This window comes from Fukomys damarensis, unplaced genomic scaffold, assembly GCF_012274545.1.
Source record: "Fukomys damarensis isolate Sample0158 unplaced genomic scaffold, DMR_v1.0_HiC HiC_scaffold_1, whole genome shotgun sequence".
Lineage (NCBI taxonomy): Eukaryota > Metazoa > Chordata > Mammalia > Rodentia > Bathyergidae > Fukomys > Fukomys damarensis.
The window spans coordinates 60,999,879-61,025,521 of record NW_022900913.1 but is presented as its reverse complement, the minus strand read 5'-3'; the positions used below and the strand labels follow the sequence as shown (position 1 = coordinate 61,025,521).

Here is a 25,643-nt window from a genome sequence, read left to right as displayed (position 1 = left end):
TCTGTGAGATGAATCCCACTTGGTCAGGGTGTATAATTTTGATGATCTTCTGCATTTTGCTTGCCAGTATCTTATTAAGGATTTTTGCATCTATGTTCATTATTGAAATTGGCCTATAGTTCTCTTTTTCAGTTGGGTCTTTCTCTGCTTTGGGGATCAAGGTGATGCTTGCTTCCAGGAATAAATTTGGTAGTATTGCTTCCTTTTAAATTTCACTGAAGAGTTTAAATAGTAGTGACAATAGTTCCTTTCTAAATGTCTTATAGACTTCACCATTGAAGCCATCAGGGCCTGGGTCTTTCTTAGTTGGCAGATTTTTAATTATGACTTCAACTTCATTGATATTGGGGGGTTGTTTAGAATGATCTTCTTCATTCAACTTTGGTAATTCATACATATCTAGGAATCTGCCTTTTCTTCTGTTTTCCATCTTATTGGAGTATAGGTTCTCGAAGTAGGTATTGATGATCCTATGGATTTCCCCTAGGTTTGTTGTAATTTCACCCTTTTCATTCCTAATTGCATGGATTTAGGCTTTTTCTTTTTTTTTTTAAATAAGGTTGGCTAAGGGTTTGTCAATTTTATTCTTTCAAAGAATCAACTCTGCTTCATTGATTTTTTTATATCATTCTTTTAGCCTCCATTGCATTGATTTCTGCTCTGATCTTTATAATTTCCTCCTTTGTGTGAGCTTTGAGTTTGCCCTGCTCTTTTTGTAGGAGCTTGAGATTCAGCTTCAGGCTGCGTAATTGAGCTCACTCTGTTTTCCTAATATGAAAATTCACTGCTATGAATTTCCCTTGTAAGACTGCTTTTATTGTGTCCCATAGATTCTGATATGTTGTGTTGACATTGTCATTTAATTGTAGAAATTGTCTGATTTCTTCTCTGTGACCCATTGGTTATTCAAAAATGTTTTGTTCAATTTCCATGCATTTATGAAATTCTTGCAGTTTCTTTTGCTATTGATCCCCAATTTCATTGCACTTTGATATGATAATATACAATTCCTTTGCACTTATGTAAACATGTTATGAGTGAGTATGTGGCCTGTTTTGGAGAACAACCCATGTGAAAAGAATGTGTATTCTGATTGTGGGGTGGAACACTAAACATCTGTTAAGTTCATTTGTTCAAGAGTTTGAGTTCTAGTATTTTATTGTTTATTTTTTGTTAAGTTGATCTATTTGTGACAGTGGGGTATTAAGGTCCCTCACTACTATTATATTACTGCTTATTTGATTTATCGTGTCCATTAGTATTTGTTTTATATAGTTGGGTGCACTAGTGTTTGATACATATATATTTATGATTGTCATGTCTTCCTCTTGGGTTGTTCCCTTTACAAGGATATATCATCCTTCTTTGTGTCTCTTAATCAGTGTTGGTTTGAAATCCATTTGATCTGCAAAAAGGATAGCTACTGCTGCTTTTTTGGGGGAAGGGATCCTGTCTCATGGAGTATTGTTTTCCATCCTTTAACTTTCAGTCTCTGAGTTTCTTTTTAAATTGTGTGTTTCTTGTATGCAGCATATTGTTGAATCTTACTTCTTGTCCCATTCTGCCAGTCTATTTCTTTTGATTGGTGAATTGAGACCATCAACATTGATGATTGTAACTGATATGTATTGACTTATCGTTGCTATGACTTTTTCTTTTTGTTGGATTTTCCCTCTTTGCATTTAATTTCTTGTCATGCCTTATGGATTCATTCTGCTGGGCTTCCTGGGGTTGTGATCCTCATTGTCTTTTCCTAGGATATTGTTTAAAATTTTTTGGAGTGCTGGTTTGGTATTCATGAAGTTCCTAAGACCTCTTTGTCATGAAAGTCTTTTTTTCTCCATCAATTTTGAAAGATAGTTTTACAGGATACGTAAGTCTGGGTTGGAGGTTGTTTTCTTTTAGGGCTGGAAATACATCACTCCGTGCTCTTCTTGCCTTGAGGGTTTGTGTTGAGAAGTCTGCTGTGATTCTGGTGGGCTTTCCTTTGCATGTGATTTGTTTCTTTTCTCTAACTGCTTGGAGAATTTTGTTCTTATGTTGGGTTTCTGGAATCTTAACTATTATATTCCTGTGTGTGGATATTTTTAATCATGGCTAGTTGGAGTCCTATGTGCCTCACTTATCTGTGTGCAAAGTTCTTTTCCCCTACTTCAGTAGTTTTCTGCCTTTACTTCTGTGAACAGTTTTTTTTTTTTTATGTTGTCTGCACTCTTTCTTCATTGACTGTAATCATCTTATGTTATTCTTTGCATAGTCTAGCAGCTGCTGGATTGACTTCTCATGGTCCCTTACTATTTTTAAGAAATTTTTCTTTTCCTGGTCACAAATTGCAATAGTATGTTCTACATCTGAAATTCTGTCCTCACATTGGCTCATTCTGCTGGGTAAACTTTTAATGGAGCTTTTAATCTCCTGAAAATCTACATCTATTTTTATAGATTCCATTTGTTTCCTGTGTTGGGATTCCATTATGTTCCTCAACTCCTCTATTTTTTTTTATTCTTTTTCTGCTCTAGATCTGTTAGTCATGTCTTACATTATGGGCACAATCTCTGTTGTTATCAGAGAAAGTATTTCTTATTTCATTTTTTCCAGATCCTTTCTTGTTGCCAGTTCGGGGAGTCCAGGTGGTTGAGTATCAGATTGTTCCATCTCATTACCCTTTGGAGTTTTCATTGGTAATCTGGAGGTCTGGTTTTGACACTTGTTTATGTGTCTTCTCACATCAGCAGATGCAGCCTGCTGTGCCTTTGTTGAGGCAACTTTTTTGCTCACCCAGTGGTATTCAATTCCCAGCAAGCTACCAAGCAGCCTTTTCTCTGCTACTCACCAGTGCACCAATTCCTGGATTCAGAATGGTGGCCTTCTGGATCCCTGAGCTGACATGTTGTCTGGGAGGGCTTCTGTCTGGGGCCTGTGCACACTTGGGATGGTATCTAGGTGTGCTTCTGGCTAGGGCCTGCCCTCCCATGTAGCTGTTGTCTGGGAGGACCTTTGGCTGGGAGCTATGCACTCCCTTCCCTGGTGTCTGAGAGGCTTCTAGCTAGGGTCTCCACCCACTTACCCATGGTATTGGGGCAAGCCTCTGGCTGTTCCTTGTGCACCTGTGCAGCTCTTTTCCAGGTGGGCACACAAGGGGAGGGCTGAGTGGACCTGCCTACAGCTGCACTGCTCTGGACCACACGACTGCTCTCTGGGATCTGTGCCACTACAGATAGTAACAGGTCTGGCTTCTGGATGATGCTTGTACACCTGTGCAGCTCTTTTCAGGGAGTCCTTTGGCTTGGGCCTGTGTGCACAAGCTTCTGGGGTTAGGGCAGGGCCCTGTCTGGATCTGCCTACAGCCGAGCTGCTCTGGTCCACACCAACTGGACATATTTTCAGAACTTATACTACTTGTGTGGGTTTTACTCATCTCTGTCACTCTAGGGTACCTTCCTCTAACAAGACAGCCCCTCATGTGATAGCAGGCCTTGCATTCTACTTCTAAATCTGTCTCGTTCTAAACATTATCACTGTAGTCCGATGGAAAATTCAGTTCTGTCTTGTTTTGCTCCCTGTTGTAATTGGTTTTCCATATGCAAGCTCAGCAGCAGGCCTCTGCCGAACACATCTCTCTGACAGTGTGCAGCCAGCGCCAGTATCAGGGACAGGAAAGTGAGAGGATGCATCTTCCCATGGGCAGGAGTCAGCTCATGACCATGTGAGGTGTCCAGCACTTAGGAAGTGCTTCAGGATTATGGTTGTATGAGTGAACTCAGATTGCTCAGGAATCTCAGGATAGCTATCTTTCAGACCCCACAATAAAGCTATTCAATTCAAATCAGTAGCTGCAATTTCAGTACATTTAAGATAGATCCTGTGTGAAATGGAACCTTTTCAAAGCTGATCAGAAGAGTTGGTGGCACTACTTTTAACATTTCATCTTCTCTAAATCAATTTGGGGGAAAACTCTTTGCTTACTGTCTCAGATTATTTCCAGCTTTCTTTGAAAAAAAGTGATTGTGTTCTGAATCTCAGTTTATGTGAGACCCTGATAGCTTCTCAAAATAGAAAACATCCTTATTTCACCTGGGCTGCTGCCAAGAACCAGAGTAAGCTACAAAGAGTCATCTTGCATGTTAGCTTTTCCACCTTTGGCAGACAGCACCTTGTGGCCCTCACTGCAATGATTACAGGATGTGTGTAACGTGTGGGATTTGGGGCCATGCACAGGGATACAGTAGAGGGCTGTGCTTGGATGGATGCCGGCCATCTTCAGTTTTCTGCACCATAATTGTCACCACTGCTACCCCAGCATGGGCCTGTAGTCTTGTGCCAGGCAGTATCACCCGGCTGCCTAGAAAGGTCAGGCTCGTCTTGACAGCCATCAGGGGCAAGGCCCTCTTTCAAATTAAGTACCATATTAAATTAACAGTATCTCTTCATTATCCGAATGCACACAAAAACTACACAGGCCTTTCCCACACACTAGAGTATGAGCTGTACACACAGGAAGAGCTTGGCCGTCAGCAAGGCATTTTGGACCATGAGACTTTGTGGCTGGGGGCTGGGGAGTCTTTCTTCTTTTATCCTGAGCCAGAGAATAGACAACTCAGCCGCTTCATGCTCATCATCTTAATCATAGGCTCAAGATGGATATTTTGGTTAGTTTCCCTTTATTTTTTATACACAAAATGCCTATTTATAGCTATTTGTTGATGGGCTCCACCAATTGCTTTAAAAACGTGTATTTAGAGAGAGACAGACTAAAAATGTGTGTCCGATGGGTAGCCATCATCCCATGTTAGTTGAGCCTGTTGTGCGGAAGGATCAGAGCTAAGAGGGGGCTGATACATGAACACTGTGCCAGGGCCGACCATCTGTTACCACTTTAATTGAAGGATGATTAGAGAGAATGCACACTTTGCTTTCTATGTGCCTTGTCTTTGTTGATGTAAGCTCTTGGACCTCAAGTTCATGGTTATATGGGCATTAAAAAAGCCCAGTGCCACTGCTTTCTTCATGTCATACTGTTTGCTAAATCCAGTACTCCCGTTTCCTGGTTTCTCATACTTCCCCTATCTCTACCATCTTCTCCATGGACTCTAGCTACTGTTGAGCTCTTCCAGTCCAACTCCTCCTTCCTAGTCTTTGAGGGACTCCTTCCTCTCTTTGTCTTTTGGTGTTGGTGCTCTCCAACATTCCATATTCTACTCCTCTCTCTTCCCGGCCCACATTTCTAGTATTTCACTATAGCAGGAAGAAGTGGAGATACAGCTCCCAGGTTGGGAATCCAAGATATGTCAATATGCAGGGGATATCAGGAAGGAGTTGTCATAGAAGCCACCTTATGAGCTGTCAGATGTAGATTTCTGACTCTTGCCCCTCCAATATACCCCAGACATTGGGGCTGAAAAAAGGGCCAGGTGGCTCTTGGGTCAACGTGAAGGTGGAGGAGTGGAGAAGGGGCAGACTAAAGAACTTGAACTTGTTTTCATGGCCAAGGTCAGAAACAGGAGCTGAAGGGTAGATTCCCTCCATACAGATGCAGGGTTGACACCCAACTGAAGGGGCAATGTGTGATTAAACCAAGAAGTCTAGACATTGGCCACTTGGTTCCTGGGTAGGTTAGCCTGGGTTAGAGGCCCTGGAGCTTTGGTAGACAGAAAAATTTGGATAAGAGATAAAATTTTGGAGTGTAAAATACCCAGGGGAATGTTGAGCTCATACACTGGGGAATGAAAACTTTTCAGAAATGAACAGAGAAAGAAGAAAGTGAAAAGGAATCTGAAAAAGAATTTCAGGTAGAGCTTGACTTGGCTGAGTAAGTTTTTTTGTTATTGTTGATTTTTTTGTTTTTTTCCCATGCCTAGAACTGGGATGAGGATTCTGCATGTATTTTCTTACTTAGAGATTGAAAAGGAGAAGAAAGGGTGAGAAGAGCAGCCACCCTTCTACCTGGATGGTCTTTGTCCTTGCCTGTCACATTGATTCTGTCCTTAGGGCCAAGCTCAGCCAGCCCTACCTTCCTGAGTCCTTCCGGGGAAGTTCTATCTCCTCCGGAGTCAGGGTGCTTATTCATTTAGGCCACAAATGTTTATTCCAGCATTTTAGAATCTGTAATGTTCTAGCAAGATTATTTTCCTATTACCTGCTGGACTCTAGGTTATTCATTCTGAGAACTTGGTATATAGCACCTATAGTGATCAACAAAAATAGATATTTATTTAATAGATAAATGAATACATTATTTATCCAAGATTTGAGTTAAACCAAAGCATGAGAAGGTCTCTCCTTGGCCCATTTCAGATACATGTAGGATAATTTGCAGAGATGGTCATGGATTGAGGATTCATTAGGAGTTGTTTTTTTCTTTGCTGGAATACATTTCTCAGTTGACACGCCTGGCAGTGTCAGACATTGACCAACATTGAAGCTCCCCATAAAACAGGCAGATTCTCTGAATACTTATTATGCACAGTTCAAGAAAGATTAACATTTAAACTCCGGCTAGGCTGAGCAAGCCACATCAAAGCTCTTTTGTTTCACTAGAACTCTTAAAGTATCAAATATGGACTGAGTGAGTAGGTGTCTGAGAAATTGACTTTGTAAACTGAAAATCATAAACTTAGTTTCATTTTAAATACATCATGTGGAGTACATCTATAAAAATTATGAGCATTTTGATTTTCCCCTTGTAGGTAATAAATAACACCCATCATATTCCTACTCACCTTTTTCTGATTAGCTTCATGTCTGGTACATTTTTCCCAATACTCCTGTTGCATGTTGTAAAGATCTTACTGAGGACAAATGGGATTCTAAGTAAACAGTGTGAGTGGAACAGAAAGCTCACAGCAATCAAGTGTAAGTCCAGAAAGGAGGGGACCTTGTATGGTGGCCAGGCCTCCCTGTTGTACACGTCCAGTCCACACTGGTAGAGCTACACAGGGACTCAGGGGTAGGCGGCCATGCAGAGGAGCTGGGCTACATGACCCTAGCTCTCAATGCTGCTTGGCCTGAGTGCAGTACCCAGCCATGGGCTTCCACCTAGAGTCCATGGAAGCGAAGTGGACCTTCAGGGACTGCCACAGGTGACCTAAGGTACAGGATGGGAAGCCCTACTTTTAGCTGCCTCATGTAAGGGGTGCAGCATAGAGTTTGCTTGAAGGGAAGATTTTGCCACGCAAAAAGTCTGAACACCATTGCTGTCACTAAATTATGTCCTTTTAATAATAACTGTTAACTTTATTGAGAGGTTATTATGTGCCAGGGCCTCTGATAAAGGCTCCCAGTTTACTGTCTTATTTAATTCAAAACAAAACAAAAACATGAGATAATTACTCATTTAATCATGCGAAAGCGGAGTCCGAGTAAAACGCATATGGTTATAGGGCTGTTGACAGAGGAGCTGCCCCAGGGATCTGGCTTCAAAGCCAGAGACCCCAATCCCAAGCACATACTTCATTAACTAGCTCTGGTAAAACTGGCGAGGCAGCTTGGATAACGGAAAAAAAAAAAAACACAACTGATGTTTGTTAGCTTCCCTTACAGTCAGGCATTGAATGATAACTTGAGCAGCAGTTGCTCTGAGCTTCAGTCAACTCCTATAATCTCTTGGCCTCAACTAATTTTGGAATCTGGCATCCTGTCTCACCCTGCCCCTCTCCTCTTGGTTTTACGTACTTCTTGCTTCCCTCATTCTTCTCTTCCTTCTGCTTGATTCTTCTGGTGCTTGCTCCTGGCATACCCATGACAGGTCAGTCTGCTCTTCCTTCCATCCCAGCACATAGCCTCTCTTTCCTCATCATGAGTTACGTGCCCTCCACAAACTCTTCACATTTTATTTCAAGTATGTGCTGTCGTAGGGTGTTGGATCCATTCCGAAATTATGTGAATTAGAATGTCGCCTTTGAGCCAAGTCCCCTGGTGGTGTTGTTGCCCCTCTAGGTACCCAGTACTGACACAGTGAGAATGACAGATAGCTGTCAGGGAGGCTCATCTGAGAACTTCCACATCACCAAACTGACCACCCAGAGGGTGGGCTCCTGGGGAGGCAGATTGCTCCTGCAAGGCCAATATAATCACAACTGTTGCGGCTGAACATGGTTATTCAGATCCTTAAAGGGGGCAAAAAGTCAGGAGCTGACACTCAGCCAGTCTGGGCGAAGCTGAGCCAAGCTGGGCCAGGCCACAGGCCAGGGGCTGAGCTGAGCTGGGGTCAAGGGAGCCAGACTTAGGTGTGAAGGTGACTATAGGACTCAGGTGATCTCAGGGTAGAGCAAGAATTAAGACTCTGTCCTAGTTCACTCTGTTTTCACCCTTTGAGCCAGACCTGTGGTTTAGCATATTATGTAGACTTAGCGTCTAGAATGTAGGTGGTGTGCCCACATCTCCCCTCATAATTTCTTTTTTTTTTTAATTGAATTTATTGGTACATTTTAGGTATACAGTACAGTTAATCATTGGGATCTTGTACCTTTACATGACAGGTCTTGGTTCTCATTTTTGCCCCTTGTCCCTGCCCTCCCTTTACCCCCTCCTCCCCTCCCCGTTTACAAATACTTTATTTCCATTTTTTCATTTTCTCATATTTTTTTCTTTTCCCTTATTACCTTTCCCCTACCCTTCCCACTTTCCCTACACCTTTAGCCCTTTTCTTCCTATTTCACATTGTCAATTATCTCATTAGGATCTTATTCATAATTTCTTAACAATCCTTTGTTCTCTTGACAGCTGGGAAGATCTCAATTATTCCAAGGTTGGGCAATCAGTAGCACCAGGACATTCATGGCTGTCAGTCAGAGTCCTAGATACAACCTGACTGAAACAACTCCTTTTAGTAGGTAAATCAGTTTTGTCTATGTTCCCAGTCCAGTGGCAACTGCAGGGGGAATTCAAGAGCCCTGTACCTGAGATCTTTACTGCCAGGTGCAGAGTGCTGGCCACACCCAGGATCTTATTTCCTCTTCACAATCACCCTGGGGGTGGCCAGCATTTTTATCCTTGTTTTACATTGATGGAAACAAAAACAGTGTGGTTGAAAGACTTAGTAAGACAGAAAAGAGATTGTTCCAAAGGCTTCTAAAGTGCACACACTTTCTCAGAATTCTTTTTTAAAACTCAAGAAAGGCACAAGGTTTCTGCTGCTAACTTCCTAGGAGCCCTATAAACTCCAGTGTTCAAGCTAGGAGGGGCTGGGGCTCTCTCCATCTTCAGAAACTAAGCAGAGAGGATCAGGAAAGCTTCAGCTCAGAGAGCTGGTTTCCAGCCAGAGTTTTTTAGGAAACTGTTGTTAGAGAAAAGCTTCTGTTTTTAGATCTATAATGATTTTTGAAACAAGATAACTGTGTATAGCCTCACATCCACATCTGGATATGGAAATCCTTGCCACACACAAAATGAGAGCTTAGTCTTGGCCCCAGCCTGAAGCTGTTGGGATGAGTGAAGCCATGAGCAGGCTAGAGACGAGAGCTACACAGGGACCAGTGCATCCCTCCAACTGCGTGTGCAGAGCTGCCACATGACAGGACAGAGGGAACTTAGCAACCTGAACTTCACTGAGGGTTTGAGATCCTTTGAACTGTCATTAGACTGTCCAGGAAAAACTGCCCAGCCAATCCAATTAAACTTTAATGTACATTTTAAAAGAAAGACACTTGATTCACCTAATAAATAAGCAAGAAGATACTCTTTAAAGTGTTTAAGCACAAAAGTTGAAGGTAGTTGCGGTTGATTTAACCTAATTTTGTCTGTTTACTAAAAATATAGCTGACAAGATTCCATAGTAAGAAATACATTGTATGGTTTATACCTTAATGTCCCCCACCCCCAAAAAAGCCTCACGGGCTCATAGGTGGGCTTTTGGAAGGTGATTGGATCATGGGACTGAGAGCTGTCTATAGTCTGTCAGTGGGTGGGTCTGGCTGGAAGAGGCGGTCACAAGGCACAGCCTGGAAGGGTTCATCTCCCTCCCCAGCTCCCCCCTTCTCTCTGCTTCCTGTCCACTGTGGCCCTCTGGCTGCTGTGTCTCCTTTGGAGCCTGCCAAGTATGGGCTGAGATACGAGCCAAAATAAACCTTTCCTCCTTTAAGTTGCAAGTGACGGGTATTGTGTCTCAGTGATGCTGATAACTAAGTCTCTGCAAAAACTGGGCGTCTTCCCCTATGTAATCCAAGCGGATAAATTTTACTGTAAGAAAATATGCACTCATCATTAAGTAAAAAGACAGCATCAACTGGCCGTAGGATGCAAATGGGTCAGTTGAGGGAGAAGGAATTTTCAACCTGGTCTTTGTAAATTACAAATATTTAAAACCCAGAGATCTCAGTGGAAATGAATGGCAGGCGAAACAACAGGATAAAAAAGGAACTAAATTCTCAGAGTGACAAATTATAGCTTTCATCCATAAATTTTTCCTCAAATCTTTTCTAATTCTGAAACATGAATGTGGGAGCAAATATAGGTCCTTTCCAAACCCAGACAGAGTAGTGGGTTTATGTTTTTTTTTTAAAGGTTTTTTTAATGTGGTTTTTCTGGTTTTATTTTGTTTTTCTAGTATAATAATGACTTCTTCCTACTTTCTTTTTCTTTTCTTACTTTTCTATGTCTAGGGTATAAGGAGAAGTAGAAGAAAAAAACTATTACACTGATGATAATTCGCATTCAGCAATAGTTGTTGCTAGGCATTCTTACCTATTTCATACAGTTATTGAAAAGATGAAGTGAGTTAACATACATAGAACACTTAAAAAGTGCTTTATGTTTATAAGCAAATTAGTAAGTGTTTTAAGTATTGGTTACTACTGTATTATCTTTAATGTTGACTGCACTGACAATAGTCTCACCATGTACCAGATACCATACTAAGCACCATATATGCCTTATCTTGCTTTGTATTGTCAAACTGATTTTACAGATAGTAAACTAAGGCATGGGAAGTTCAGAATACTGCCCAAGATTGCATAACTGGTAATAATAACGACTATTGCACATTTCCTGTCTGCTGGACCTACTACTGAACAGTTTCAGTGTGTGGTTACATTTAGACTGTCTGGTCCTATGAGGGTGATATCATAATCTTTGTTATACACGCGAGGAAACTGAACCCCAGAAGGCCAGCTAACACCAAGACCCCATGGCTAGTGAGAGAAGGAGGTGAGATTGAAACCTAGGCAGTCTGACCCAGAAGTGTCTGCTCTGTGCTGCTGTGCATTGTGGCATTCCAGGACAGTGGGCACAGGACTTCACTTCAAACACACAGACCTTCCCAGCACCCTGGTTATCATCTCTAGCACCGCTTTTCTCCAGAGTCACAAAGGAAGTCTTCCTACGTCCCACTCTCCCATTATGCCCAGCTCATTCTGCTTTAGTAGCATTTCAGAGAGGAAGAGACCAGGACCATCCTGTTCACACTGCACTAGTGCTTGGGATTCCTGCCCAAGCCCTCCCCATGGAAGCCTGCCTTTCTAGGCTTTGGGAAGCTCTGTCAGGACATTCCATATATTGAGCCAAAATGGCGCTGTGCCTTAATCGCTGTGTGCCTTAGTTTCCTCATCCAATAGATACTTAAAACAATACCTACTCTATGCTGTATTTTATAAATACTAGCTGCCCTCACCATTATATTAATTATTATTTCATATTGCTTCCACCCCTGAAATCTTTAGACGACAAATCCAGTTTTTCTTGAATTCATCCCTCTCATCATTTGGTCACTGTTGCTTGCCCTCATCTTCCTGTGTCCAGGATACAGGAAGCCCTCTTGATGACTGCACAGGCTGCTTTCTGTGTCACTCCATTTTTCCTCCATGCATCCTGAACAAGCACCTTCCTGGGCTGGTGCTTAGGTTTATTCTTCCCCTCTTCAGAAGCCAACCCGGTTCTTGCTCACTTTCATATGTGGATAGATATAAAGTTCTCTATTAATTTCTTGCCAACCCATACATACATGCTGTTTTCTTTGGGCATGAAAACTTCCTGTCTTCTCTGAACTTCCTCTTCTTATTTGCAGGTCAGCTGATATGTTTATTTTTTTAAGAATTACATAATTAAAAGCTTCATAGCTTATACACCACAATGTTAATAGTGACTAATACAATTACAGGTAATTTTTATTTTCTTGTTCCTACTTTTCTGTATTTTTCAACAATATACAAAAAATATATAAATTGTATAGCTACAAAAATGAGTTTTATAAAAATACAGTTGTGAACTATATTACACAGTAGTTTCCATAGAATCAAAAGCATGCTCTCTCCAGGCTGCTCAAGAGACAGCGTTGTCATTCATGAAGATCAGAAGGGTCCCTAGGCATCCCTCAACCCCTTCCCCATTGGAGAATCTAGTATCATTAATTGTTGTCTTTTAAGTGTCAATGGATTTAACCAATACTACAGATTCTTGCTTACAAGTTGAAGTGCTCTGTTGTAGTAGAGAGGTGGATGAAGTAAAGGGGTGGACCCTTATCCATCAGAACCATATCCCTTCTTGACAACTCCTAAAGTGCTTTCAGAATTGTTCTGGATCTGCAGAACACAGTTCTGCCCTGAAACCATAGTCTATTCTGGAAACTTGAACTCCTTCAAATTTGCTCAGATAAGGAGTTTACTGCGTAGTATGTAGGGAAGGGTTTCCTTCATTTGCCCAAAAGTTTTCTGCTCATCTCCTTTTTTACCTCCAAAATCAGTACCTATGGTTAATCAATCTTATACTTGAGTATTTTTGCATGGCCAGAAAGTTTTATTATCTCAGAGATAGCTCTCAGCTTGGAAAAAAGAAAGGTGTATGCTTGTCTGTTACCACTTAGTTTCTGCTCAGAGGTTAACAAAGGCAATGCCTTCTTATCTGTCAAGCTGATTGATGGGATCTTTGGCACTTCTGACTCAAGATCTGAAACCCTGTACTTTCTTCGCTTACTGTTTACCATTTTCCTCTCCAAATTATTTTATTCTTCTGCACTTCATTGACTTATGGTTTTCCTTTGGCCCTCAATGTTTTGTTCCTGGGCTTCTGCTTTGCTCTTACTTCATTCTCCAGACAACTAGTCCATTCCCAGTGTGCAGAGACCACAGTGTGGCAGGGAATGTTCAAATCAGTGTGTGCTTGAGTCTCTCATGCAGGGCATTCTTTTTGCTCCAGCATATTCATTCCCCAAATGAGTATGTCTAACATCAGATACAGTCTCCCCACCATTTCCTGCACCAGCACCTCTATTCTACCAATAGCTACAATATCCTCCCCATAACCAACTTTAAGGCCTTGGAATTTTAATTATTTTCTAGCCATTTGTCACCAAATATCTTGGACTTTTACCTTCAAAACTTTTCTCAGGGCCGGGGATTTAGCTCAGTGGTTCCACTGCCTGCCTTGCAAGCCCAAGGACCTGAGTTTGATCCCCAGTACAAAAAAAAAAATTTTTTTCTCAGATTCATTTTACTCATTACTTTATGTCATTGAATTTTAGAATTGCAGTGCTTTATTATGTACATTATTTATGGAGTTATTATTCAACAAATATTTCTTAAATCTGGATATAGTCTAACTTTGTCAGAGACATTTTTAGCATTTCTTGACATTCTAAGAAATCAGTGTCTCTTGTCTTTCATCCCAATAGTCTGTTCTGTACATTGTCAGTTCAGTAATGAAAACATCAATTTAATAATTCAGTATTTCTTATGAATATAGATACAAAAGTCCTCAACAAAATACTAACAGATGTAATACAACAGTATATAAAAGGATTATGTATCATGACCAAGTGGGGCTTGTCCCAAGAATATAAGGCTGGTTTAACACCTAAAAATATATCACTCCAATAAAAAAAACAACAAAAGCACTTGATAATCTTAGTAGATACAGAAAAACCTTTTGACAAAATTGAGCACTTCATGATAAAAACATTCAACCTAGGGATGAAAGAGTCTTTCCAACTCAATAAAGAGCAACTAGAAAAAGAAACCCACATCTCACAACATGCTTCATGATGAAAGACTTAATGCTTTCCTTTTACATCAGGAGCAAGACCAGGATGTTTGCTCTCACCATTCATATCAGCGTTATAGGATGGGCAAGAAAAGGGGAAAATGATACCCAGATTAGCAAGGAACCAAAACTACCAAGATCTTGTATATTAAAACCCCTAAGGAGTTAAATAAAAAACTATTAGAACAGATAAATAAGTTGAGCAAGTTTGCATAATAAAAAAGCAATATACAATAATCATATTTCTATATAGGAGGAGTGAACAAAACTGGAATTATGAATACATGTTTGCAATAGTATCAAAAAACAATAGAATATTTAAATAAATTTATAAGTTTGGCTGTTAGAGTGTATGCATATCTTGTGCAAGGCCCTAAATTCCATCCTGGGTCACCTTCCCCCAGGAAAAAAAAATAAATTTATGAAAAGAAATACAAAAGTATAAAAGCTGTACTCTGAAAACTACAAAACATTGTTCAAAGATCCTAAAGAAAACTTAAATCAATGAAAAAGCATCTAATGTTCTTGCATCAGAAGGAAGTCTTGTTAAGACAACTGTACTTCACATACTGATCCACAATCCCTAATAAAATCCAAGTTGTTTTATACACTGATCCAAATATTGCATACATTGATGTGAAAATTCATAAAGCAGTCCAAAGGACCCAGAGAAACCAAAGCAATCTTGGGAAAAAATTAAAGTTGGAGAACTCAGAGTACTTGATTTCAAAATTCAGACTTCATACCTAGCCAGGCATGGTGGTGGATGCCTGTAATCCCAGCACTCAGAAAGGCTGCACAGTGAGTTCCAGGGTAGTCTGAACTACATAGTGAGACCCTGTCTCAAGAAACAAACAAACAAACAAACATACCTATGCTCCAGTAGTCAAAATGGTGGGATGCTGGCATAACAACAGGCGCATAGAGGGGCCAGGATTTTGCCACCTGCCTTGCAAGTGCAAGGTCCCAAGTTTGATCCCTGTTACCAAAAAAAAACTTTTTTTAAAAGAGAATAGGTACATAGATAAATAAAGTAGAAATAAGAGTCCAGAAATAAAAGCCTCCCATTATAGTCAATTTAAGATAATTAAATAGGAGCATGGCTTCAGCTAGAGCCTCACTCTCTCCATGCCTCTCCTCTCCTCCATGCAGTGAGCCCAAAGGAGGAACTGAGTGTGCTTGGCCCTGACCTGCTTTTGTGTTGGTTTTCTGAGCCACGCATCTGCTGGCTACATAGAAGCAGTCTGGTGTGCTGTGGGGTTGTCTGGCAGGACCACTTTAGCAGAGCCTTTTCCATAGATCTGAAGCCAAGTCCACTCTGTTGACTTTACTAGTAACAAAAGCAATATCTTTTTAGTTCCATCTGCTTGGCCCCCACTTTCCCTCTTAATTGATTCAGATCTCAAAAGTGGGTAGATATTAGTAATTGGTCCCCTTTAAATCCCAGTTAATTACTGTAAGACCTCAAAATGATAAATTAATGTATCCCATGATAATACCATTTATTTGTATACCAATTTATTCTTACAGTTATTCTGACTACCTGAGTGAGCATTGTTACTTTCTTTTAGATTTTATACATGTGGTTTTAAAATGAATATATGTAGCCAGACTCAGGGGTGCACACTTGTAACCCCAGCTGATTAGGAGGCTGAGCCAGGAGGATCACAACTTAGCAAGACCCTGTCTGATAATCAAAAATGGTCTGACATATCTCAGTGGTGAGCACTTATCCAGCATGTGTGGGTATCCCTGGGTTTAATCTCCACTGCTGCAAATGAATGGATGAATGAATGGTTGAACTTTCCTAGGTAGACTCCATTAAATATGTGTTTTATAATTTATTATAAGTATATACCAAAAATGTAACTTACACATTTAAGAGCAGAAAAATAAAAATAAGCCAAAACCAAACACCAAAAAACAACTCAGGTTGCTTTAACAGAACACTGTTCTGCACATGGCCAACTGCACATTGGCAGAGCGTAGTGATTTTAAGGATGAATTAGTATTCTAATCTCTTTGGGATTTCCTTTATATTTGTGGTGGTTTATGACTGACATATAATGTAACTATAGCTTTCTGTTTATATTTAATAAAAGATTTCATTTCTGTGTCAAGACACACATTTGCACTCTGTTGAATAAGAGCTACTGTTCTGCGTGGATATAAAAATGGTGATTTATAAGTCCATGTTCCAATAACAGCAATCTAACTCCTCCAAACTATTTTTTCCCAGGTCCTGGGAACAATACAGCTCCAGCAAAAGATGATTCTTCTCTTCCAGAATATTCAACCTTTAACACCTCTGTCCATGCTGCAATCAGACATGGAAATTGGAAACTACTCACGGGCTTTCCAGGTAGAGTGCTTAGCTTAACCAGTGTCCCTTCCTGCAGTGGACTGGGTCTCACTGAGTGCTCTGGGCAGTATCTCCAGGCTGCCCATGCTCTTACTGTTTTATTCCTATGGACATTTTTCTGGACACAGAGTATATCGTCACTCATGTTCTAATCACTATTCATCTCAAGATACCTGAGCCCACCACCACTCCCCTCACTTTGTTCAGCTGCCTGAAATGTTACATGTCCTTTAAATCTTTCATGATCCTCCTCCTTTTTTTTTTGGTACCTAGAAATAAACTCGGGCCCTTGCACTTGACACTTGAGAGGCAGGCACGGCACCACTGAATTCCCAGCCCTTGTGATCTTTCTTGATGTGTATCCTAAGGAGATATTTATTCAGGGTTTGCTAGTCTTACTTTTAACACTCAGCAGGTTCCCAAATGCACAACTTCCATTTTTGTTATGCCTCAAGATAAGGAATGGTTTCATCTACTAGTCCTGACCAAAAAAAAAAGAAGAAGAAGAAACAAGCAAGTAAACAAACAAACAAATTGAAAATTAGCTGTACGTGGGTGCAAAAGGAATAAATACTATCGGAATACTTTGTGGAAAATACAGGTTTCAGGTCTGTGTGGCTGTCAAATAGCACACCCTGTCAGCAGTGAATCCCTGAGAGCTACACCCTCAACCAGTGTTGTAGCTGGGGAACAAGGCTCCTTTCTTGATGATATTCTCTAATGTGACATCTTCTCAATCCTTTGTAAATACATAGTAACATGGTGAAGGCTGTAATGAAATTATACAGTGCTTATAATGAGGTTAGGACTGGGGATATAGCTTGGATAGGGGGTAACTCAGTGTTCCAGGCCCTGGATTCCATCTTTAGGACATTAAAAAAAAAAAGCAGACATTTATAATGGTAATATTGGCATTTTGTGCATTTTCAACAAGGTGATTCTTTATCATTTGGACTGTCCCATGTATTGCAAGACATTTTAGAATCCCTGGTCCATGCCCACTAAATAGAGGAACACCTTAATCCCCCATTTCATTGTGACAATTAGACGTCCCCTTGCATACACATATGCACACGTTTCTGGATGTCCCTGGTTGTAAAGCAGCAAAATATGTCTCCCGAAGCCGGATTCTGAGACCAATCTAGAGACGGTGCCAAGGACTGCATCTTGTGTACATGCCCACACCTGCAAACCATGAAGCGCAGTCCCCAGACTCTTGCTGAAATTAGACCTGCCCACAGTGCTTCTCTCCAGTAAACAGTCTCATTTCCTCATCAGGCTGTGGATCCTGGTTCCCTCCACCATCTCAATACGGTGTTTCTGAGGTGCGCTCATCAGACCCCCCAACCAAGACCCTGTGGCTCTTTGATATTGACCAGGACCCCGAAGAAAGGCACGACCTGTCTGGAGAGTACCCCCACATCGTCAGACAGCTCCTCACCCGTCTGCAGTTCTATCAGAAACACTCGGTACCCGTGTACTATCCGGCGCAGGATGCACGCTGCGACCCCAAGAGCACTGGCGCCTGGGGTCCCTGGATGTAGGATTTTGGAGAGGCGGGAATGTCTTTCTGTTGTATGCTGGCCCTTGGGCCTTGACCACTGCAGCCTCTTGTCCCATTTGTTCTCTGCCTGCCCCATACCCAGCCCATCTGGCCCTTCTCTTGCTCCTAAACTACACCAGGGAGCCTACTTTCCACCATTGGTGCAACTCAGACAGTGACCACATTAAGCACTCCTGCTGCTGGCCCAGACTATGTCTGGAGGCGGGTGGCTGGCTCATCCCCTCTCCCAGCTGTGGGACAGCTGGGGACTTGACATTGGAAGTGATCCGGGGACCAGAGCAGCTGGCTCTTTTTGCCTCACAAGTCAGACGTTAGATTTCCCTCAGATTTTCCTCTGCCAATAATGGGTGTTATTGGAGTGACTCACATTTCTTGTAACAAGTGAAGGGTGTGGCCAGACGGTTGTTTGGTTCTGCTGGCCAGGGGTTCCCCATCTTTGGATGGTCATGACCCCTCAGCTCATCCCTCACCCACACATCTCATCATGGAGTGGAAGGCCAGCATGGCAATATGCCAACATCTTGGTTTTGGTTTTTACAATAAAGAGATGTGTTTTTATCCTAAATTCTTTCCCCAGCTATTGCCCATTCTGTCTAGACTTCCTGCCACCCCCAACTCCCCTGTGGCTCTCGTCTTGCCATTCCTCTTGACTCCGATGGCTGGTGCCTGCGGAGACTGCGTCACTTCTCTTCTCTGAGCAGCTGGATTGAGGAAGATGCTGAGCCCTGACTTCCCTTGGCCCGTAATACTAAGGCCACGGCCCTGCTGGAAAATGTGACCAGGTCACTCTATGATCTTGCCCCTGGGGATGCCAGGAAGACTGGGTGGGAAGTACATGAGTGTGTGGCATCTGTCCAGCAAGATTTTTCCTAAGTTACATGAAAGCTCATTGTCATGCAAGTGGCTTTCTCTCCTAACTCAGTACCAGCTACACTTCTGTTCCAGGCATTGAAGAGAAACCCAAGGAAAGGGTCATTTTTTTCCTGATTCAAAGATGGGTACTGGTCCTGGGTACAGGGATACAGCAGAGAGGGGCCACCTCCCTGTCTCTCATTCTCTGTCTTTTCGTATGAGGGACCTATGGTTGGGAAAAACAGATGTAGTTTGACGTGCAGTCCTTTTTCAAGCCCACCAGTATCCTGCTAAACTGGTGCATTCAGTTTAGCTACAGTGTGTCACACTCAGAGAACAGGGGAGAGCACTGTACTTTTTCCATTAACTCTGCTGCTTATTGTCAGCACCTAAGAAAATTCATGTTTTAAAATAACTGAAAAAACAAAGGAGAAAGCCTCACACCATGAGAGGTGATCCAGTGCACTGAACACAGGGGTAACTTTAGTGTCTTCCAAAACACTGCTGTCCTATTTGCTGTTGCATAGCTGGGCAGTCGTAGGACACACAGAAGCAAGGCTGTAGCGTCCTCTGCAGAGGACAGAAGGGAGCTAGCACTGCCAAGATACTCTCTTGCCAACGATCTTCATTTCCATTCTTCATAAGACACTAGATACAAAAAGCACAAAATGATATTATTTGGGTCTTGATCATATAGCGATCTTTCACTTCAGTAGTGCTATTTGCTGGTCACAATTACCTTGTGTTATATTGAAACAAGACTACTGGAAGGAAATGGTGCTAGAACTAGTGACATCTATTTCCAACTAACGACATCTGTTTCCAGCTTTAGACCAACTTCTGGGTTGGCAAACAGCTGGGCAAATGCCATTCTCCAAAGCCTGGGACAAATAGTAGGGACTAACTTGTCCTATTTTCTTCCCGTTATTAATGTTCTGAGATCGGAGGCCACCACTCTAGGACACCTGTTTGCTCTCCCTGCTGTGCCCTCGACAGCTGTCCCCAGTTCCTTGGTTGTCCTTGATTTCTGTGTTTACGGGGAATGTTCCACATTCGGTGGATTTAAAGAGTTCTAAATAGTAGTTGTGTTTAAAAAATGAGATTTTATCCATAACAGAATATATTTCATTAGATTTTTCTTGTTCCACAAAACATGAAGATTTGCATTGTCATTAGATGTGCTATTTGTTTTTTATTTAACTATTAACTAGTTTATCTCTGTTACCACATGATTGTTCCAGATTTGAGAGAAAAAATAAAATTAATATTTTCAAAATTATTTCAGCCGTGGATATTGTGAATGCACTTAATGTCACTGAACTATACATTTGAAAATGGTGAAAATGGGGATTTTATCACAATTTTTGAATTTGCCAATTTTATGGTATGTGGCAAATCTTGATAAATCTGTTAAAATATAGAATGATACCAGCTGAAATGTGTCTATGCTGCATTATAAAACAGCATTTTGGAGGGAGGTCAAGGAAGGGGAGGAGTAAAAACAAAGTGCTAATAAGAGAATGTATTTGTTTTCTTTTGCTATGTAAAAAGTTACCACCAAATCTAGCAGCTAAAATGACATTTATTGTTTCACCTATGTGACCCTCCCTGAGGGCCAGGCCTGTGGTTGAGCTGGGAGGTTCTGCCTCAGGGTCTCATGAGACTGGTCAAGCAGTGGAGCAGTGAAGTGGTCACCTGAAAAATGGGTGTGGTTCGCAGGACCACTTCTGAGATGTTGCATTTACAAGGCTCTAGATGCAGTGTATTCCTTGCCAGGAGGGCATCAGCATAAACTGCTTGAGGTCCTCACGGGCGACTCCACCAGAGCAGTGATCTACAGAGACAGCGAGTAGGCCCTATGGTGCCTTTTGTGACCCGGTCTCCAAAGTCACACACTACCACTTCTACCTTTTTCCCACTCATAAGTAGTTCTCTAAGTGTACCCCATAGTTAAATGGGGAGGGGAACCCCATATTTTGAAAGGACTGTTAGATTTATGGACATATTTCTCTACAGTGGGCACAATCAGCCTCCTGTGGAGTAATTGCCCAGTTAAGTCACATGCATCTATCAGATGCTGCTACTTTTAAGAAAGATGGTAGAAACGAGATCCAGCTTTGCTACTTAGAGGTAGAGTGACCATGGGCAAATACCTTAACCCTCTCTATTCCTCAGGTTTTTCCCTGGTAAACTGATGGCTTGAATTAGATATTCCCTAAAGTCTTACTTTCCATAATAATGCCCAGCACACAGTAGATGTTCTATAAATTTTGGTCAGTTAACTCTGAAATAATAATACCGTGCTGAAAATTTGCCTGAGGTTATGCTCAATTTTGCCGGGGGCCGGGGATTTAGCTCAGTGGGGTGGCCTGCCTTGCAAGCGCAGTGACCGGAGTTCAATCCCCCTCCTCCCGTACCAAAAAAAAAAAAAAAGCATTATGCTGCTGGGTGTGGTGGCACATGCCTGTAATCCCAGCACTCAGGAGGCTGAGGCAAGAGGATTGCTGTGAGGCAGCCTGGGCTACATAAGTGAGTTCCAGGTCAGTCTCAACTACACAGTGAGACCCTGTCTCAAAAAACAAAACATAACAAAAAAAGCATGCTATGGTTTGCATCTTCAGTGTCCCCAAAGGCCCATGTACTGAAGATATGGTCCCCTTCCCACAGCATATGGGATGTGTTAGAACCTCTAGCAGGCAGGGCCTTGGTCAAGGAAGTTTGTCATTAAAAGTCTGCCCAAGACTTTGTGTCCTCCCACTGCTTCCTCCTGCCATGAGATGCAGTCTTCCTCCACCATGCACCTACCATGATGAACTGCCACACCACACTGAGAAGCAACTGCCCAAGTGGTTCCAAAAGAACCTTTCCTCATGTGTTCATTACAGTAACAGAAAGCTAATAGATTGTTCTAAATCTGATAATTTTTTTGAGTGCTGTATGATAGACATTGTACTCAGTACTTTATTTGGGGGGGGGTTGTTTGTTGTTTTTTAAGAAAGGTTTATTCTGGCTCAAAGTTTATAGAGGTTTCAGTCCATAGTCAGCTGGCTCTGAGGCAGGGTGGCATGAAGGGTACAAATAGGATGCTTGCTTGTGGTGTGGCAGCGGGAAGCCAAGCGTGATCAAGGAGAGAAAGAGACAGACCCTGCAAGGCCACGCCCTCACTGACCCGCCTCCGACCAGGCTCACTTCCCAGAATCATGTTTAGCCAGAAGCTTATCAGTGGATTAGTTCACTCAGTGGATTAGTCCTCTGATGTGTACTCGGTACTTTAAAAGGATGGTCTTTTAAAATATAACTTAGAAATCTTAGAGGTAATATTTGTAAAACCGATTCAAATTTAATTACATAACTCTAAATTACTATAATTTATTAATGTAAATTCCATCTTTGTTCATATTCAGTCTTTGTCCAAGGGTAAAGTTATTTAAATCACAAAAGTAAAAGGAATTATTTTGTCATTTTATGAGGCACATTAGAGAACTCATGTCTATCAAAAGGGAAAAGGATAAACGAAATAACATGTAAGTAGTGGAATATTATTCAGTCATTAAAAGGAATGGAGTTCTAATATATTCTACAATATGGATTAACTTTGAAAACCTGGTGTTAAGTGAAAGAATCCAGATAAAGAGGATAAATACTGCATGATGCCACTACTTGACACTTCCATTGATAGGGAGAAGTGTTCTTTTTTTCTCCTTTCCCAGTTGCCTTGCCATTATTTGTTATTGTTATATTTCTTGATGATAGCCATTCTTTCTGCAGTAAGACAAAACCTCAGTGTTGTTTTAATTCTCTAATGGCCAGAGATGTTGAACATCCTTTTCAAGTGTTTATTAGCCAATTGTAGTTCTTCTAAAGTATCTATTTATTTCAGTTGCTTTTTGGGGGGTACCAGGGATTAAACTTGGGACCTTGTGCTTGTGAGGCAGGTGACAGAACCACTGAGCTAAGTCCCTGGCCCAGTTGTCCATTTTTTGATTGGGTCTTTTATTTGTGGGGGGGGGTCAATTTTTTTTTTTGAGTTCTTTATATATTCTACATATTCGATCTATCTGGGGAGTGGCTGGCAAATTTTTCCCCCATTGTATAGATTGTTTCTTCACTCCATTGGTTGTTTCCATTGCTGTGTAGAAGCTTTTTAATTTGATTTTGTCTCTTACTCTGCTACTGAACTTGATTATTCTGGGAGTCTTTTGGTGAAATTTTTTGGGTCTTCTATATAGAAGAACATGGCATCAGCAAACAGTGATAATTTGACTTCTTCCTTTCCTTTACACATCCCTTTTATTTCTCTTGTCTGATTTCTATGGCTAATATTTCGAGTACTATATTGAATAGGACTGGTGATAGTGAATATCCTTTGTCTGTTCCTGGTTTTAGAGGGAAACATTTCAGGTTTTTATCCATATAATATAATGTTGATGGTAGGTTTGTTATAAATGACTTATCAGATTGAGATAAAGTCTTCCTATACCTATTTTATTCAGGGTTTTTTACACTGAATGAATGTTGAATTTTGTCAACAGTTTTTTCTGCACCTATTAAAATGATCATATGATTTGTATCCTTGCTTCTGTTTATGTGATGTGTTACATTTACTGATTTGCATATGTTGAACTATCCTTGCATCCTTGGTCATGATGTATGATCTTTTTGATGACTTGTTGCATTCTATTTGCTAGTATCTTGTTGAGGATTTTTGCATCTGTGTTCATTAAAGAGATTGGTTTATAATTCTCTTTTTTGATTGGATCCTTGTTGTTTTGGAATCAGGATGATGCTTGCTTCCAGGAATGACTTTGGGAGTACTCCTTTTTTCAGTTTCATTAAAAAGTGTAAGAAGCAATGGCTTTATATCATCCCTAAAGTTCTTGTAGAATTTAGTAGTAAATCCATTGGAACCTGGGCTTTCTTAGTTGATAGATTTTTTTATTACTGCTTTTATTTCATGTATGTTATTGGATTAGTCAGTTTTTTATATCTTCTTGGTAAAGTTCTGATAATTCATTTGTATCTAGAAATCTGTTTATTTCTCAATTCTCCAATTTATTGGCATACAGGTTTTTTAAGTAGTTGCCAATAACTGAATTTTGGCAGTGTCTGTTGTTATTTCAGCTTTTTAATTTCTCATTGCATTGACTTGGGTAATTTTTGGTAAAATTAGCTAAGGATTTGTATTCTTTCAAAGAACCAGATCTTCATTAATTCTTTGTATTATTTTTTCAATCTCAATTTCATTAATTTATGCTCTGGTCTTTATAATTACCTTCCTTCTACTGGCTTTTAATTTGGATTGTCCTTGTTTTTCTAGGACCTTGAGGTGTATTATTAGGTTACTTATTTGGGGTTGCTTTGTTCTTGTGATTTAGGCATTCACAACTATAAACTTTCCTCTTAGAACTGCTTTTCATCATGTCCCATATGTTCTGGTAAACTGTGCTGCCATTATTGTTTGATTCTAGGAACTAATTTCATTCTTGATTTCTTCCATTGATTATTCAAGATGTATTGTTTTAATTTCTATGTGTTTGTACTATTTCTGTGGTTTCTTTTGCCATTGATTTCAAGTTTCACTTCACTGTGATCTGATAATATGCAAAGGATAATTTTAATTCTTGTGCATTTACTAAGCATGCTTTATTGGCTAGTATGTGGTCTATTTGGACTATGAAGTTCAGTGTGCTTCTGAGAGCAATATATATTCTGTTGTTGGGTGTACCATTCTAAATATTAAGTCCATTTGTTTGAAGGTTTGGCCCAACTCTGATATTTCTTCATTGAATTTTTTATCTAGTTGATCTGTCTCTGATATTGGGGTCCTCCACTATAATTGTGTTGATCTTTTATGTCCAGTAGTGTTTGTTTTATAGTGTTGGGTATGCTGATATTCAGCGCATATATGTTTATGATTGTTTTCTCTTCCCATTGAAATGTTTTTTAACTAATGTATAGTGACATTCTTTGCCTCTTCCTATCAGTGGTAGCTTGAAGTCCACTTTGCCTGAAAATAGCATAGCTACTACTGCTTGTTTTGAGGTTCCTGTTACATATATTGTTTTCCATTCTTTGAGTTTTTACTCTATGAATTTCTTTTTGGGTTACTTGTGTTTTTGTATACAACATATTGTTAGATTTTGTTTATTAACCCATTCTCCCAATCTGTGTTTTGACTGGTAAATTGAGACCATTTATATTAACAGTTATTACAGAGAGATTTTGACTTATTCCTGCCATTGCCTTATTTTCATGTTGCTGATTCTCTTTTTTTCTGCTTCTTCTCAACTTCTCACCCTGCTTGACGCATTCATTCTATCAGATTTGTGTCACTGTTAGCTTCATTATCTCTTTCTAGGATATCCTTGAGAATATCAAGGATATTGATATTGGAGTGCTGGTTTGATTTATTGAGGTGTTCTTTGTCATGTAAATACCTTATTTCTCCATCAATTTTTAAACATAGTTTTGCAAGATATATCAGTCTGTTGGAAGTCATTTTCTTTTAAGGCTTGAAATGCTTCACTTCAAGATCTTCTGGACTTTAAAGTTTGTTTTGAAAAGTCTGCTGTAATTCTAATGGGCTTACCTCTGTATGTGTTTCATTGCTTTTATTTAAGTTTTTATGACTTGGTCCTTGTGCCCTAGGATAGTGTTGATGAACCTATGGCACATGTGCCACAGGCAGCCATTTGCTATTACTGAAAGCTCTTAAGAGTTCACCATCACTATTCTAGGATTTTGACTCTGATGTGTTGTAGAGAGGTTCTTTTCTTTCTTTCTTTTTTTTGGTAACAGGGATCAAACTCAGGACCTTGCACTTGCGAGTCAGGCATGGAACCATGAGCTAAATCTCCAGCGCCCAGAGAGGTTCTTTTTTTTTTTTTTTTTTTTTAT

At 40.6% G+C, this 25,643-nt stretch overlaps 1 protein-coding gene across 1 annotated transcript in view; it reads left to right on the top strand.

The window, feature by feature from the left end:
• Window positions 1–19,993, top strand: part of Arsb (arylsulfatase B) — a 164,611-nt gene extending 144,618 nt beyond the window's left edge. The window contains exons 8-9 of the mRNA XM_010619143.3: window positions 16,208–16,330; window positions 17,609–19,993. Coding sequence (XP_010617445.1) covers window positions 16,208–16,330; window positions 17,609–17,874 — 389 coding nt within the window. The 3' untranslated portion in view covers window positions 17,875–19,993. The remainder of the gene's footprint in view (window positions 1–16,207; window positions 16,331–17,608) is intronic.
• Window positions 19,994–25,643: the final 5,650 nt, after the last annotated feature.